Source organism: Panthera uncia, chromosome E1 (genome assembly GCF_023721935.1).
Source record: "Panthera uncia isolate 11264 chromosome E1, Puncia_PCG_1.0, whole genome shotgun sequence".
Lineage (NCBI taxonomy): Eukaryota > Metazoa > Chordata > Mammalia > Carnivora > Felidae > Panthera > Panthera uncia.
Window position 1 is genome coordinate 40,138,598 of NC_064814.1, and position 17,287 is coordinate 40,155,884.

Sequence of the window (17,287 nt, forward strand, 5' to 3'; positions counted from 1 at the left end):
GGCCACCCAGGCGCCCCTATAACCCTACTTTCAACTGCTCACTAGACATATCTCCACCCGGACACACTTCTTGGTCATTTCTCAAGTCCCCGAGGGTGTCCCAGAAAGCAAAAGTCTGTACAGGCCAAGAAAGGGCACGGGGCCCCACAAAAGATAAACAATATGGTCCGTGTCAAGGAGCTTATTGTCCGGGGATAGAGAGGTGTGGTCCAAAGGGTTATTACCCCAGAGGCATCCCTAGTTTGGGCTACCACGCCTTAGGCCACAGGGAAAAGACAGCGGAGTTATGCCTGGGCACCTAGGACAGTCACCTCAGAGGCTTTAAACTCTGTCTGTCCCTCCTAGAACCCCATCCCTGGAGTCTGCCTGTGCCTCAGAGGGCCCAAGAAATATTAGCAAGCTCTTCAGGTGAGGTACACCTGCTCTGTGTCCCCACAAACAGACCAGCACTTGCCCCACACGTGCGGGAATCTGTTTCATGGTGCTTTAGTCCTTTATTTAACGCCAGGCACTGCCACCTCCTAAGGATCAGCTCTGTCCTGCCTACAGGGTTTAGGCTGGATTCTTTCTCCACCTGGGGGTAGCCCACCTAATGGGGTAAATAGTAAAGCTGGCATCAGCTGAGCCAGGGAAAGTGTTTTCCAGTGTTTACCCACGTAGTGTCACAGAAGAGTCCACGGAGGGAACGCTGAAAAGGTGGAGAGAGCTGTACGGTCCCAACACAGGCCCTCTGACTGCTCCATCGCAGGGGGGTCTTGGCATTTCTAACGGCTCATTTTAAAAGAAGTCAAGACGGCTCATCCCAGAGAACAGTCACCCCTCAGCTTAAGCTGTCCTGAAAAAGCACTGGATGGGGATCAGGCCACACAACCCCCAAACACGGCACAGAGAGTCTGAGAAAATGGTGGAGGCCTTCACTCTGACCTTGCCCCTGCCCTTTTCCCCTGAAAACAGGGCATAATCCCCTCCTGTGAGGGCCATTCTCCCCAGGCCCAGAAAAAAGGAGCATCCTTATCTCCAAAGACAAGACCATGGAAACAAACAGGCCTTGCTAAGTGTCCCCCACCCTCCCCTTGACTACACTTACCTCACACTCTTTGACTATCATGTTCCTCCGTGACCGCCCTCTTCATCGAGCAGAACAAGCATAAACACCCCCAGGTCTAATTGCTTCGGGTCTTCATTTTCTTATAAAGGCTCCTGTGTCATGTAAAACTTGTATACGTAAACCTGTGCTGTGTGCTTTTCTTCTGTTAAGCTGTCCTTGTCAGTTTAATTCTCAGACCCAGCCAGGGACCCTAAAAGGCTCGAGGAAAACTCTTCCTCCCCTACACGGTTCACCAAAATTATTTTACTTTTCCTTTAGAGAGGTTCTGGAAATAGAAAGGTCTGTCCCATGCTGTGGGAGGGAGGAGAACCCAAGGCATCCTTAAAAGAAAGGAACCGGCCTTGATGTTTCAAAAGATCAGGGAGAAGTGGGGGGAAGGGAGAAAACAGAGCTGAGGCATGTGAAGCAATTAAACAACTCCCCACATCTTAGAGCAGATTGAATTTACATTTTACTTAAAAAAAGGGGGGTGGGTGGGTGGTGTGGAGTACATACACAGGGAGGAAAACGGGGTGGGAACAACAATGGTCTGAAATGGATTTCTACAATTTTCCCCTACAATGATCCATTCTGACTGCTGGGCAGTATTTCTCCTGCTGGCGGACAATATTCACAAGGCTGTAGACGAGGGAACTGCCAAAGTTTAGGCCCAGATGGAAAGGAGAGGAAGTTATCATATACAATGTAAGTTTACAATACACAGCATTTTCTTTAAATGATGTAACGCAGTCGCAGGAAGAAGTTAACAATACTAACACGAGAATAATCAAATTTTTGTTATCCATGTACAGCAACTAACTGCTTTACAAAAAAAGCAAAATAATACAATATATCATCACATGTATTTACAGTGTAGTAAATATACTTTTCTGTCAAATTTTACACAAACTATTTACAGGTGAATATACTGCTTTAAAAAAAATTGTGTGGCTGACACGAAGAGTGAATTTTGTTTAGAAGTCCATTGCATAACATTGAGTAAGACATGCCTCATGATGCCTGGAGGGCTGGGAGGGGTGTAGCAAACAGAAAGCCAAAACTAAACGGAAAAAGCCTAAAACCGGCTAAGCAGGGAGGGAGTCCTGTGGGGGTGGCAGCTGACTGCTCCTGGGGGTCCAGGCGCCCCCTTCTCCCCCCCCCCCCCCCCCCCATCAGGATTGCACGGGGCTGGCATTCTGTAACGGGCAGGGGAGGGGTGAGTGGATGAAGGGCAGAGCCTCGCCGCTTTCCCCCAGAGCCAGGGAACGGCGTCGCGATGTTGGTGAATGAGGGCGCACCCCTGGGATGGGGCCCGTGATAAAACAGGTGGGTTCTGCACAGCGACGTGCTGAGTCACGTTTGCCTCTTTAGCAAGTCAGGGGAAACATCCACGAACCCCAATTATGATGTTCTTTGTAAAACTCACATCAGATTACGCAAAATGGGCAACTTGCTCTGAACCTCAGATTTCTTGTGTAGATAGATGGTGGTAGGAAGCCTGAGAGAGTGTTTCATTTCTCAGGGGACGAGTACTGGTGAGGCTTAGGCTCATGTTCATTTTAGTTACTTGGAAAGTTAGGTTCTCCTCAAAAGTCAGAAGTTCTCTAAACAAGGTAAATTTTAAACCTTAGGGCGTTCTCAAATTTCCAGGATGTACTGATCAAAAAAGTATTTTCGCAGTTCAAAGAAGGCTCAATTTTGATTTGTGCAACGCTGATCATTTCGTGAGGTACTTCAAGTGAATTCATTCCATTCATTACACTAGAGGGAAATAATGAATAAATTTAAGAAATATCATACCTGGAAAAGTTTGTTATGGAAACATCACTATTTTTAACAGAAAACCTTTGGCAGTTGCTCTATTTTGATTGGGAGAAGCAGAACAGTGTGACAACACCCACCGACACGCACCGAACCAACCAAGAGGAAAAACGTGGAACCACAATGATTAAAGGCTCACATCTGCCTTTTATTCCAGGATCCAAGGAGTCGCGATACCTTCCCAGGAGCACGGGGTCGTGGGAGAACCACGACCTTAACAGCAGCGCGGCATCGGGTTGTTAAGGATCTACCTCTAAACTCAGCTCTAGTCTTAGCATCTTTATAGACTTGGTTGCTCTGTTACCATAAACACTACTCTAACGCAGCCTCTACAATAAAAACACAAATTTAGTTAATTGCACCTGTCTTCAATATTTTCCAACAGTTCTATGTCAAAATAACTATTAACTTTAGTATTAACTAAAGTGTTTTCTCCTTTTATTTTGGCAGATGGTTCTTACTTTTCCGAGACTGTAAACAAATTAAAAAAATTAAATTCTTGTTATTTCTCAATATCAAAAGCAATTTTATTTACATTAACATATTACATTGTTACTGTGTGGATAAATGTGAAATGTGTTATATTATTAAAATCAGAACACTTCAATGTACCATTATTTCTTGATTTAGCTGTGGAATTTAATTTACTGAAATCCGCTCATGGAATAGGACTACAGGAGGCTCCCCTCCCCTACGTTTCTTTCCCCTCCCAAAGCCATCACATCGGAACATATAAAGGGAACCTGGGAATAGGGGGATATTATCTTTTTGTAATAAATACGGTTCAGTTCTAAATTGGAACATCCGGATACTACGACTGTGTTCACTGAAGTCAAATCATTTTGCATACTGCAGGTACCACCCAAAACTTGGGTCTGCATTACCAGGGAAATTCCAACACCAGGATAACCCATACGGTTCAGTATAGCAGCAACTGTTAAGGTCTCCTATTGTCACACTAATGCAGGCCGGCCCGTCCTTTCACAGTGGTTAAATGCAGTTCTATCATATAGAACCCAAATGGTTTGCTAAAAGGATTCCTGATTTTTTCGGAGGGGAGGGGGTGAGATCACAAGACACTTAAAATACATGTCGTCAAAGAAACTTTTGATAATATACACCACACTCTGTGTTTCTGGGAAAATCATCCAACGAAATGAAAAGCATCAGCTACTCTAGAAGTCCCGTACCATTCCATTTTGCTATGGAGCTAATGCAAACATTTACGAAAATGACCTTCAAGGAACAATTTCCAACACTTTGTTCACGGGTTACCCTGCTCAGAATTATTTAGGAAAGAAGAGAAGGAGGGGGAAAACAGATCATGACTATACTTAGTATAGTTTTGGCTTACAAAAACAGAAACAACAACTTTCAGCATACTTAAAGGTTAAAAGATAATCAACTGGAGACAAAAATAAACTAGTTTGGATGACTGAGTTTGGATAAGGCCTCAGAACCCGTCGCTTTAATTCGGTAACGTTAAGATATACGTGGTTATGCTTCCTTTCTTGTGATTATTGCTAATACTCGAGTGTTAGTATTTCGTAAGAACTCATTACAAAACTCTAAATCCCTCCACCCCCCAAAGTACCTTGCCTGTGGCTTTACGGTGTGAAGTCACTGAGGCTTGACGTCTACGGTTCCTTCGGTTTTGTAAGGTAAAAAAAAGTCCACAGCTAAAAGTCAGATTAAACATACCGGGGTTATAGTGCTACTTGTCCCATGAACTCCTATCTCGAAAAGTGTGTAAGTGAGACTAACACTTTACTTTGTAGGACGAAGGAGGGGAAAACATAGAAGGCAGAGCTCTGTGCAAATGGCTTTCATAGCTGGCCAGTGGTAGCAGTAATCAAGAGTTCATCCTTTCTCACAAGTGGGACGTTCTCAGTTCAAGCGTCCTGACCTCCCACTTTCTTTGCAGTTGTTCCGAACACCTGCTCACACCAGACACGCCAAAAGTAGGAGAACGACAACAACAACAAAAGTTAAAGAAAAAGCAGCATCAGATTTAGGCAATGCTTCCAAGAGTTGATCATCTGGCAACATGGCAGACTCGGACGGGCTCCTCGTGGAACATGAAGTGCAGCGTCACAGCACGGTGGTGAGGGGTCACTGGCGAAGAGCCCGTGTGAGTTAAGTCTGTTTGAAAAAGGAAAGGAAGAAAGCTTCACACGATCTTCTTAATGCTATTACGTTTGAAACTGCCAGCGCTTCTTTGCTTCTGCACCTGGCTTGCGGATCCATGGCGAGTGCGTCCACTGTTACAGTGGCCAGAGGTGGGGGAGAGTTCAACGTTCTCCTTGTCGATCCCTGGAGAGAAGAGAAGCAGCCAGTTACTCTCCCTCCTCTGGTGCTGGGCTCCGGGGCTGAATATCGGGACGTGTAAAGGAGGTGCAACCTGGCAAACTGCTTTCGCATATTTCATTGTAACAGCTGCTAGGATGTTTACTCACAAAGACCTTGCCACACACAAAACTTCACATTTTGTTAAGCAAAATTTGCTATCACGGCAGAAAAACAGCATAAGGAAGAAAAGAAAAAGAACAAACTGACAAGTTGCAAGGAAAAGCTAGAGAGGCAGGCGGGCTTGAGCTGAACGAAAGGCTAGCAGCCACCAGGGAAGACGAGAGCTCCTACCACCAAATCATACCAGAAGCTTCCAGCAGAGGTCAGCTTCTAGCCACAAGGCCTTACTGGTGTTTAAACACAGAATGTACTCTCCAGTTGCAGAAAATACTGAAATTTGTCATTTCAAGGAAAGGAAGATTTTTTTTTTTTTTTTTAAATCACAGTGCCTGTCCCAAAGGAACTCAAATATTTACTGAGAATATATGACAAAGGTTATACTGTAGAATCTTTTTAAAAAATACTTATTTTGAGAGAGAGAGAGTGTATGTATGAGCAGGGGGTGGGGGAGGGGGAGAGAGAGAGGAAGAGAGAAAGAGACTCCCAAGCAGGCTCCATGCTGTCAGCGCAGAGCCCGACGTGGGGCTCGAACTCACAAACTGTGAGATCATGATCTGAGTGGAAATCAAGAGTTGGACACTTAACCAATTGAGCTACCCAGGTGCCCCTGTAGAATCTTTGCTTTAACCTTTTCAACTCTGGCATATCACTTCATGTTCTGCACCTAAAATAGATGCCATTCGTTTCTTTCACGGAGAAGATTTAACCTCCAGAAACTGGGCCCTACAATGAATTTTATAAACAGTCCAAGCAGCGACTTCATAAAAGTAACCGGAAGCAAAACACAACATAGTTAATCAGATTAGTAAAGATTACAAATTAGGTAACAGAATAGTGGTTACCCTGGGAAGTAGTGCCTGGAAGGGGGAATGTAGGTAGTTTCTTGGGGTGTTGGCAATGTTCTGTTTCTTGATCCAGATGTTGGATTTTTAAGTGTTCAGTTCTTGAAAGTTCACTAGGTTGTAAATTTGATCTGTGTATTTTTCTGTTACACTTCGGCAAAATTTACCAAAATAATTACTGATTATACCCACCTATGGTATCACTTGGTGGGACAGCAGAAAGCTGGAGAGCATGTTGGCAATTTGTATCAAAGTGCAAAGTACTGGTTGATATTTACGGATACAGAAAGATGACCATAATTTAGTAAAAGTAGGAAAAAAAAAAAAAAAAGCTGGGAAAACACCTGCCAGCATACGTTATTTCTGGGTAGCGTTAATTCAGGTAATTTTTACCTAATTTTTATCATACCATTTGATTTTTAAAATAAACATGAAATCTGAGGATGAAAAAATACCCACTTTTGGACAAAGGACCATTTCAAGCCAAGAAGGCTTTATGTTACAGAAGATGGACATAGATCCAGACATCTACTTACTGGCTCATGAAAAGGAAGTGAATTTGTGATGACCTTCCAGGAGCCACACATCATTTAGACTTGGCCCTGAATTCCATTCAGAGTGTAAGGCCAGATGTGCACAGGCTCAACAGGGGTTTGCTGTCTCGAACTTACCACGGGAAGGCGGACACTTGCTAGTGTTTCTTTATGAGAGCGTGCACCGGGCTGCAATCTGAGTGCAGTGTCAGACCGCGCCCCCCACCCCTCCCTAGGAGCCAAGCACAGGGAACCAGCATCCGGAATCTGTCCCGTTCTAACCATGTGTGCAGAAAGATGAATGGAAGAAAGCGCACCCCGGTGTTCACAGGACGCTTCTCTGGGTGACAGAACTCTGGATGAGCTTTGTCCTCGTCTGTGTGTTTATTTGCATCTTCCTCAGGCGATTTTTAAAAAAAATAATAACAAAATGCAAAGAAGGCTGCTCATCATCTCTAGCGTGCCCTGAGCTCTGCAGTGTGTGTTTGTGCAGGCTCTTTTCATTGCCACGCCTGTCTCCGTTAGATACATCCAACCCGTTTTTTTCTCCTCTCCATTTCCTTCCTGATGCCTTCTGCAGTCTCCTGCCAGAACTTTCTCTCTCTCTCTCTCTCCTTGCTTCTAGAGGGCATTTGTATCTCTTACAGTCTCCCTACACCACCAGTTGTGTCTACATCTTATCTCCTCTATGCCCCAAAAAGCAAAGATTATTTATTATTCATTTTCCTTTTCCTTTAGGATCTAGTTGCTATCTTCTTCAGTAAATATGGGCTGAAGGGAATGCTACCAGTTTTAAATGTGATCGCTGTAATTCAGAGCCAAAAAGCGTGCAACCCCTGATCTCGAGGGTGTGGTGTCATATATGGAGTGGAAAAGACAAAAATAATTTTTTTTTAGCTTTCTCCATCCAAAATTGTCATGAATTCAGTGCATATGACCTTCCATTTCCTTAAATCTGCATGGGGCCTACAAGTTCAAGTCCACAGTTCCTTACCTGGGGTCCTATCCTTCATAGAAAGTAAGATTCAGGCAAAACGAGGATTTAAGAAGAGAAGAGTCTGAAAACAACTGGGAGACAGCCATCAGGAGGAGCTCAGCGTGGGCAACCACGAGGAGGGCCCGTGGCCCTCTGGCAGCAATCCGCCAGCCTGGGGCTTGCTCTCGTGTGCACACCTTTGAGATAGCCTTGCCACTGCTGGGCTGGGCTCACTCCAGGGAGAAGGCACTCGTTCATTACACTGTGAGGGGCAATGCTTCTGCGGAGGCACAAGGGCCTGCTTGCTGATATTCCCAGAATGAAAATCACAGAAGGTGTAGTCACAGACTAAGTCACTAAGGGTGAAGGTTTCTCCAAAGAAATACTAAGGATCTTCTATTTTCTGTCAAGCAAGTAACTTTCAGACCTCTAAATAAAAATTTAAAAGCCTTATTTATTTCCTGTTAAATGTTAAGGATAGAAAGCAAGCTATAAAGTTTTAGACCTTGACTATGTAAAGAAACGGGAAGGAGATGTATCAAAATGTTAAACATTTATAAAATGTATAAAACATAGTAAAATGTTAGAGTGGTGGGATTAAGGGTGATTTTTTTCTTCTATTTTTCTGAATTTCCTCATTTTTTCCCCCCGAATGAGCACCTGTTCCTTTTGGTTAAAAATGTTAAAGTATCACTGACTTTGTCCCATCACCCACAGCCAAGAGCCTCCAGGCTATGTTAGAGGTTGATGTCCTACTTCTGCCCTCATATTAATTTTCATCTCAATTCTTGTTATTGTATGTGTGTTTTCTTCCTACTCGGTGACCCGACTCTACAAGCCACACACAGGTAAATGTGGCATAACTGTTTCCTAACTCCACAGCAAAACTGTTTTACTTTAAAGGAGAGGCTTATACAAACATCTTGGAGGGTCATATGTAAGAAAAAAAATCAATTAAAAATGCATTACGTTTATACCAGGGTGCAGCATCTTGGAGAAGCCAAGTTAGAACGAAACAGAGCGATCGTGGTGCCCAGTTCTGGCATTTTGGTTTCCGATTTGCACATTTGAGAATTTTGGCAGCATTCTTTCTTTTTGCTCTCTACAATGACATCTAGAAACCTCTCTAGACACTGGTGAGGGATCTGGGCTTGGCATCCCAGAGGAAGAACTCTCAGATGGCCAGCCAGACTGCTCAAATGGAGACAGGATCTACCCTGGACCAGTACAGGCGATGCTTTAAATTAGGAAGCAGACCCTGGTGTTGCCCCTCTGAGGCTTTGCAGTCTGGTTTCTTCTTAGGCCCCTAAGCAACAGCTTACGCTTCTGACTCTCAGTGGGCACAAGAGCAAAGCTGCCTGAGGTGATAGAAACCCAGAGGCCACCACGTGAATGAAACAAAGGTAAAAACTTGCGTGGTCCTGATTTCCTAGTTTCAGTCCCACCCCCCAACCCCCATATGGGCTGTGGTCAAACACGCAGCCAGTTACAAACATGCAGGACAGAAGAAGCTGGAAATTCTCTAGAGCAGTGTATTAATAAGCACTATGCTTCAATGAACTGTGGTGGTTCCAGATAAAGATGAAATCCTAAACAAAAGGTGTTATTGGCCAGACTTTAGGAAATCAAGAAGGAAAAATGATTACATGACATAATAGTTATTGAAGTTATAAATCTATCTCCTCTGCTCGAACATGAGTTCCTTGAAGGCAGGTATCATGGTTTATATATTTTGACAGCTAGGGATAGGTCTAACCTAACATATAATAAAACACTCCATTTTTAAAATTCACCTATTTTTTTTTTTTTTTTTAAAGACCAAAATGTTTTCCCCAAACTGGAACCTATACTTTCATGAAATAATAAAAGGACTGAATCCCTTTTAGTTCTTGAGAAGCCAAAGAAAAATGGGTTAATTTGTGAGAGGTCACACAACAAAAAGACAAGTCTCACACCAGCTGCACAGGAGCTCTGGTAGGTTACCTGACCCGCGTTGCTTAGTTGATTACATACGTAATACGGCAAACCTGTCAGAAAAGTCTTAAGACATATATGAGAAGGCAAACACATCAGAGGGCTCATTTATTACAGACAAGGAAGCAAATATGTCAGAAGACCCAGGTTTGAGTCTTGGTTGGATCAGAACCTAACTTTAGGTTTTAGTTCTTAATCTGTCAATTAAGGGTAAGAGTAGAATTGCCTATTTCCAAGGGCTGTTAGAAGAATCAGACAAGATAATCCATGTGAAGACTTCTTGCACACAGATAAGATAACCACTACAGAAATCAAGACACTCTTGACACCTGAAATAAAAAAGACCACGTGACGTACTGAAAGGAGTATTAGAACAAATGCATAGGACTTGAATTTTACACTAGAACGTGCATACTAGGATGTGTACTTAGGACAATGGGATTAAGCACAAAACACAAACTTTAGAAGAAGAGGTAACAATAGCTTGTTCTTACGGTATAGTAAATACTTTCGTGGAGACATGTTAAGTCCGTGTTTGGAAATATTTGTACTTTAAGCTAGATATACAAACTTGTAACTCTAAGAATTAACAAAAATTTTTATGGACTTTTCCTCAACTGCCATTACTTCTTTTTGTATTAGGTCTAACCTTTTTGTGTAATAGTTATAGGAGAGTAAAGGAAGAGGAGACAGCTTTTATAAATTAAACGTAAGTGCATCACATTTTTTTCTTCTTAGCCCTTAGAACTAAGTCCAGGCCGCATTCCTTTTTTTAAATATGGGGCTAGAGTACACGGGCAGCTTTAATTTGTAAGGAAATATTGGGATTGGATTTATATTGGTATTGGGGGAAAACAAGTACTTCTAAGCTAGAAACTCTTCCTCAAACGACTTACCCTGCTCTTCCTATTAACTGTCCCTGGGGTGACCCTGCCTGCATCGGCCCAGGGCTGGGACCGCATGTTCAGTGCTGGGGGCGGCGGAGGGGAGGGTAGGTATAAGCAGCTCCTCACGGAGACAGAGTGCATGGCCCTGCAGGCCCAATAAGCACCAGACCTTACAGCGGTGGTGTTACAAGTGCCTGAGGTGCTAAGCCAAACTGTGCTTACAGGGATCGGTGAGTGAAGTCTCATGCCACGTGCCCAGGACGAGCGCGGGGTAAGCGGTATTTCGTGCAAAGCTGACGGAAGGATAGAGTACCTTGATGAGGAAACAGCTGCATGAAAACTGCCGATTTAGAGCAAGGCAGAGAAGCTTCACAGACACGGAATGGAAGGAAAAACAAAAGTGAGTGATGGCCACAGGATTTTTTAAAAGGGTGAAATACGAGTAGGTATGGGATGATTATTATGTTCCCTGGTTTTCAGAAGAAATCAGTTTTGAATTATTGAACTCTGACCATTAATCGCCTAAATATTACACTCTGTAAACAAATGTTAGAACTTCTAATTTTACAGGTAGACATGTTTTTACCACCTCCGTTAGAATAATAATTTTAGTTTAAATCAAGAATTAAACTAAAAAATTAAATGAAGGGGCGCCTGGGTGGCGCAGTCGGTTAAGCGTCCGACTTCAGCCAGGTCACGATCTCACGGTCCGTGAGTTCGAGCCCCGCGTCAGGCTCTGGGCTGATGGCTCAGAGCCTGGAGCCTGTTTCCGATTCTGTGTCTCCCTCTCTCTCTGTCCCTCCCCCGTTCATGCTCTGTCTCTCTCTGTCCCAAAAAAAAAAAAAGGAAAAAAAAAAAAAAAATAAAAAAAAAAAAAAAAAAATTAAATGAAAAATTAGAAATTACAGCAAGCAACTGCTCAGCTTAAATTATTTTTCTCCCTGAAATACAGGATAATAATAACACAGAAAAAGAAGGGAAAAATAATCAAGAGAATGCCAAATAAAGGTCTGGGGATACCACATGCAGTTCCCTAAAACATTAAAATTGTTTCAGAGATTTTAAGTAGTCCCTAGAGAGAGGCCTTTAAGTTTCTTCTAAGAGGGAGACATTTTAAACCTGGTAAACACATCAGGAATGTTGGGCTCAGAGCTAAGTCTAAGTGTAGAGAAATGGTCTTGACACACTGTTACCGTGCATATAACTGTCAGGGCTACTGGCTAAAGAATGCTTGTAATTCCCAGTTGATCCACCCAGAAGGTCTGCATTTCAGAAGGAAAGTGAGTAACTGACAGGCTTGGACACAGTCCCAAAATAAAGTGGAAGGGGTGATTTAAAAACAAAACAAACAAAACAAAACAAAAAACCCACTCAACTGAACAGGTTTTTGTTCTAAAACATTCATGCTCCAATACTAAGAGTAAAATAAGCTAATCAAAGGGGGGGAAAGATCCTTTTTCTAGCAAAAACCATTTAAAATAGATCCCATGCTTGTTTGGGTTAAAAAATCAATTAACACCTCACATTTTCTGAGGTCACAAATACGTTATAAAAGTTTTGTCACGACTGTTCCGTGATTCTTCCAAACAGATGTCCCTTTGATCCATCAGAAAACAGTATAAAGTACAACATGGCAAGTCCCACAAAAGAGGTCAAATCAAAATAGTTATCTGTGTGCACTTTACCCCACTTATTCTGAAATCCATTTGAGGGCAGATATTAAGTCCCACTAGCTTCCCCGCTTCCTTAGGTCTAAAAGAGTTCCTTGCATGGATCTCTGTAGGACAAATATCTGGAGTTTTGGTTATTTTCCACAGAACACTGTAGTATTAATTTTGCACTTAAAAGCAAAGAACCTGTGTACATGTAGAATTTGTTAGAAGGAAGTAAAAAATTTAGCTCAAAATCCAATACTGAGTGAGATCCACAGGCAAAAACCGTGATGTCGCTGGTGACCAGGGTCTCTCTCATCTTTACGTGTCCCAGAGTGCCTTAGGGTACACCTCCAAAACGGATGTTCAAATGTTTACTGAATTAAATTACAGTGTGAAAAATACTAGGAGACCTTGGCAGAGTATCAATTAAATTTTAATACACTGGAAGTGGATCTGCTTAATTTCTTTTTAATGAGTACTAATTCCATCTGGATTTTATTTCTGATATACTTGCTCTTTAACGTGCAGAGAAGATGCCAGGAGACTGCACTTGAAATGGTTATAAAGCATTCAGAACTATGGCTTTAAAAAGGCTTCTTTGCTCAGCATCTACAGGAGCCACTCATGGCTTGGCCTTAAGCAAGACAGAGGGTACTCCTCCCTCCCACCCCCCGCCCCGCCCCCTGCCTGCCCCAACATTTCTAAGTGGATAGACCTGATTTTCTAGCTCTAATCCTGGTTCTTCCATTCAAGTCCAACTCTACCACCCTGGACCTAATAGTGGATTAAAAAATCAATTTGGAATATTCTTATATATGAGAGAGTAAATTCCATGGATTCTCTTCAGGGTTCTCTTAGTGGCATTTGGGAAAATCTGAAGAGGCAAAGTTTTATGCCCATTTGGCTAAAAGGTCCACAGTTAATACAATTTTACATGCACTGAACTCCACCGATGGCTCCACCGATGCCAAATTCAATTTCAACTAGGGAGGGAGTCAGAAAACAGCCATTTACACATTTTAAAATATAGATTTATCAAATAATCCTCCTTGTGCTAAGGGGATAGACAAGTGAGCTAATGATAATTTGTCAAGAAGAATGCATTTTCAGAGGCAATTGCTTTGTGTAAGTAAATGACCACCCCTTCCTCAAAAGCTGGTGGTTGATGAATTACCACTGAAAGTTTTTTTTATTTAAGTGAGGTTTAATGTTTCGGAGTGGGAGGGAGTTTACAAATCTCTTACCTAGCTGCTTTGACAGCAGAGAAGGCTGGTTGGTGACCAAAAAGAAAATACAGCCGAGTGGCTGACCCTGCTAAGGAACAAAGATGTAGACAGCAGTGCCTTGATCGACAAGGAAAGTTTGCAGTGAAGAGCTGGGCTGTATGCAGATCAGCAACCGTGGCTTTTTGACATAGGGCAACAGAGACTTCACCTGCTTACAGCTCAGGAGATTGGGCGCAGATTAATGTTGGGTAATTTGATGGCAAGGCACATTTGTGCTCCATTTCTGGGGGTGACATCGAGTTTCTTTAAATACTTACGCTTGGGACTTGGCTAATGGGAGTGGAGCTAGGGAAATATTTTGCTTTTTATACAGCCAAACAGCAAAGTAGAAATGCTAGGCTGAGTTAGGAATCTGGGTAAGATTCATCACCTCTTTCAGCCCTTTGATATCAGCAAATTCTACTCCATAAAGAACAGAGGGGACAGGAATCTAAGATTACATGTAGCTAGAGATACAAAGCAGTATACCTAATTACAAATGAAGCATTAACTCTTACAGAGGTAATTCCATAAGAGCAAAAGACAAAAGTGCAGCGATTGTATACATAGATAAACCAGGATCCCTTCATAGAGATGAGCCCACAATTTAAAGATAAAAATGGTTTGTTTCATTGGAGAGTGACATCACTACTGAAAGGATAACCACCTTCTCCAAAAACATGTGGTTAATTAATCTGGTAAACCAAGGACACACAATTTGCAATTGAGAGCTAGGAATTGCTGAACACCATGATTTTACTTAATTAATTCTATTGCTTTTAAAGCTTCAGTTTCCTTTGAGAATAGTGGCAGGTTTCCAGAGTGTGGCAGTCTATTCAAGCAGACGTCTGAAGAACCACTGGAAGTGACACTGGACACTGGAAGTGACCAATTTTTAACCAAAAAATTGCTTCTCAGCCTTTTGGCTAAGAGTAAGTATAAAACCGTAACAAAAACCATACATACTACTTTCTGATTTTTATAAACAGTTCTAAATAAGAGGTTGCAGGGTAGGGCTATTTTTTTTTTTTTTTAAACCAATACAGGATATAAACAATGAATCAACTAGCGGGGGAACCTGTACTGTTACCTTTATTCTCAATCTGATTACTTTACTGTCTCCATTAGTGGGCAAAGATGGGCAGAAATCTCCCTAACAATTAGTCCGGGTGTAAAAATCAAAAAAGAGTTGATATAAAAACAAATAATCATTTTGACAGGTTTAACACCACTTTAGTAGCCCAAGAGGCAAAAGTTTGATGGAAATAGACCAAACTTTAAAAAAACAAGAGGACAGTATAGACAGAGTCTACACATTTCTGATTGTCATTAACATTACAAACAACAAGGAACCCAGAAAACAGCCCTACAGAAGAAAAGAAGTGTTGGACTTAGGGTGAGGCAGGTGGAAGTAATGAGACAGCAATAAATAGAAAAATAAATGAAAGAAAAAGGGAGATGAAGGGAAGGAAGAAAGGTGATGGATACATCACAGATACGGAAGACAATGTATGCGGTAGAGCACTAGCCTTGGTTCTGGAGAAGAACTGCGTGATAAAGCAATTACCTTCACTCTTCTAAACCTTAATTACCCCATCACCCTCAACCCTGGCGGGCCTAGAACTAAATTATCTCTGTAGTTCTCCTTAGCTCCAAAATGCTAAGATTTGGAGGGGATGGTGATGGTGAGGGAAAGAATTCAGTGGCTGGAATATCTAGAAGAAAGTGTATTTTAAGTTTTTCCCTGGCTTTAATGGTTGGGACACTGATAAAGGGTCAAGATCACAGGCATACCCTAGGGCAGTGCCTCTCACACTCCAGTGTATGTAAGAATCACCCAGGGTGTTTATTAAAGCAGACTGCTGGTGGGGCCCCACTCTTGGACTTTCTTACGCAGGAGGTCTGCAGTGGGACTGTAGCACCTGCATTCTAGCGAGCTCCCAAATGACGCTGATGCTGGTCTAGGAATCACACTTGGAGAAACACTGTCCTCTGGAATAAGGGACAGAGGGCAAAGGAACATGGTTATATGCGGAAGGGAAGTTGGCCAGATTTCTTTTATTTCTTGGAGGAAAAAAGAAATGCAGTCAGGTGACTGATAAATAAATGCTGGACCAAATGGTTTGTTTCCTCTGCTAACCAAAGCTTTGTTGTTGAGCAGAGCGTAATAGATGGATACAGGTTATTTAATGAGACGGTTTATCATGCAAATTGGCTATTATACTTGCCGAGTTCTTCAGGCCTTCGAAATTATGCATGTTTAAATATTCAGGCAAAACTAGGATTATAAACTTGGGGGTTCTACTTATGTGTCTTGAACATCACAAAATAGGAGTGATACATTACTTGGCTTTTAAAAAGAAAATCCATGCTAACACCTAAAAAAGAACAGTGTATAGTACCTTTTCCTTATAGAATGAGCTGCTTCATAAGTAGAATTTTCAGATAATGGAACTTTAAATGCAAAACCTTTTTAAAAAATTTTTCACCATTTCAGAAGGGTATCATTCTGAATAGCAAACATGACTACACAGAAGCTTTCCCTCACTATCCACTGTCATCATCGTATACAGTGGCATCAGTTCTGCCCTGAGCAGCACCTTTGATGTGGACCAGAGGTGTATGAGAACATTCACTGGGACACTGGATGAGCCCAGGAGTCGGTGAAGTTTGCCATCCCTGCCATCTTGTGTCCCTCAGCCCTGCTCAAGCTATTAGCTGTTCTTTCCCAGTGTACCCACTTCTTGGCTGCGTGTTTGCATTGGCATATTTTTCCCATGTGCACCTAAGAGTGACTCCATGGTAAAGGAACACACTTATGAGCTTGAAGATGTTATTTTCTTGAGATGGCTTTTTTCTGGCTGTTAATTTATAGATTTTCAGGTTGGTCTCTGGATGGTTGAGTTGTTGCTGGCAACGGGGAGAGGGGGTACTACCGTACTTTGTGTATTTTTTGGATATGGTACGCTGTACCAGAGACATAGAAGCCCTTAGGGCAAGGCTAATATATCTAGGAAGGGAATTCTAATTCTCTTCACTTACAGGGTAAGGTAACAGAGGTTGCTCTTCCTGGCCAAATTCTAAAAAATTATCAACCTTAGAACACTGTGTGAACACTAAACATTTCACTATCTTATGAATACTGTTTGAAAGTAGAAAGCTTTACAGAATAACAAAATTCAAGTCAACTCTAAGGTAAAGAAGAAATGTAAGATGAACCTCATGATCAAAAGGAGCAAAATGTACTATAAATATACTATAACCTGATAACAAGGGAAGTCCTGATGTTGGTATATTAATAGTATTGCTCAAATTTACATAAAGATTACATTTACTAACCTGGGGAATGCTGGGAAGTTGCGAGTGAGGTCATGGAATTAGAAAGGTTAAGGTTAGCAGTGATACTAAGCTGGCTCTGCACTGCAGGAGGATAAGGAGAAGTGGGTGTCAGGAGGGACTCCTCACTGGTTTCTTCATCAATTCCAGGCAAATACGTGTCAATCAAGGCATCAAGAAACTTAACAATAAGCTCAGCATAGTCTGGGATTTGGGTTTGCTGTAATGGAAAATATAGGAAATTATTTTAGCTCCATTCTTTTTTTCTGTAAATCCCCTCTGAAGCCACAAAAGATTAACTCAATTTTTGTCTTGGGCTTAATGTACTGTTTTTCTTCTTTTGTATTCTGCGGTGCTAAAAGGGGGCGGGGAGAGGTTGGTGCAGTATTTCTAGACTACCATGGGACTTAATGTGGGGAATTTTATTTGGCTTACACCTACA

The 17,287-nt window shown here is 42.1% G+C and overlaps 1 protein-coding gene across 2 annotated transcripts in view; it reads right to left on the minus strand.

Moving 5' to 3' along the window:
• Positions 1–1,541: 1,541 nt before the first annotated feature.
• Positions 1,542–17,287, minus strand: part of NF1 (neurofibromin 1) — a 248,161-nt gene continuing 232,415 nt past the window's right edge. For both annotated transcript variants that reach the window (XM_049637864.1, XM_049637863.1), the window contains 2 exons: positions 16,849–17,065; positions 1,542–5,221 (listed from right to left, as the gene is read on the minus strand). In XM_049637864.1, the coding sequence (XP_049493821.1) occupies positions 5,079–5,221; positions 16,849–17,065 (360 nt within the window). In that variant the 3' untranslated portion in view covers positions 1,542–5,078. The remainder of the gene's footprint in view (positions 5,222–16,848; positions 17,066–17,287) is intronic.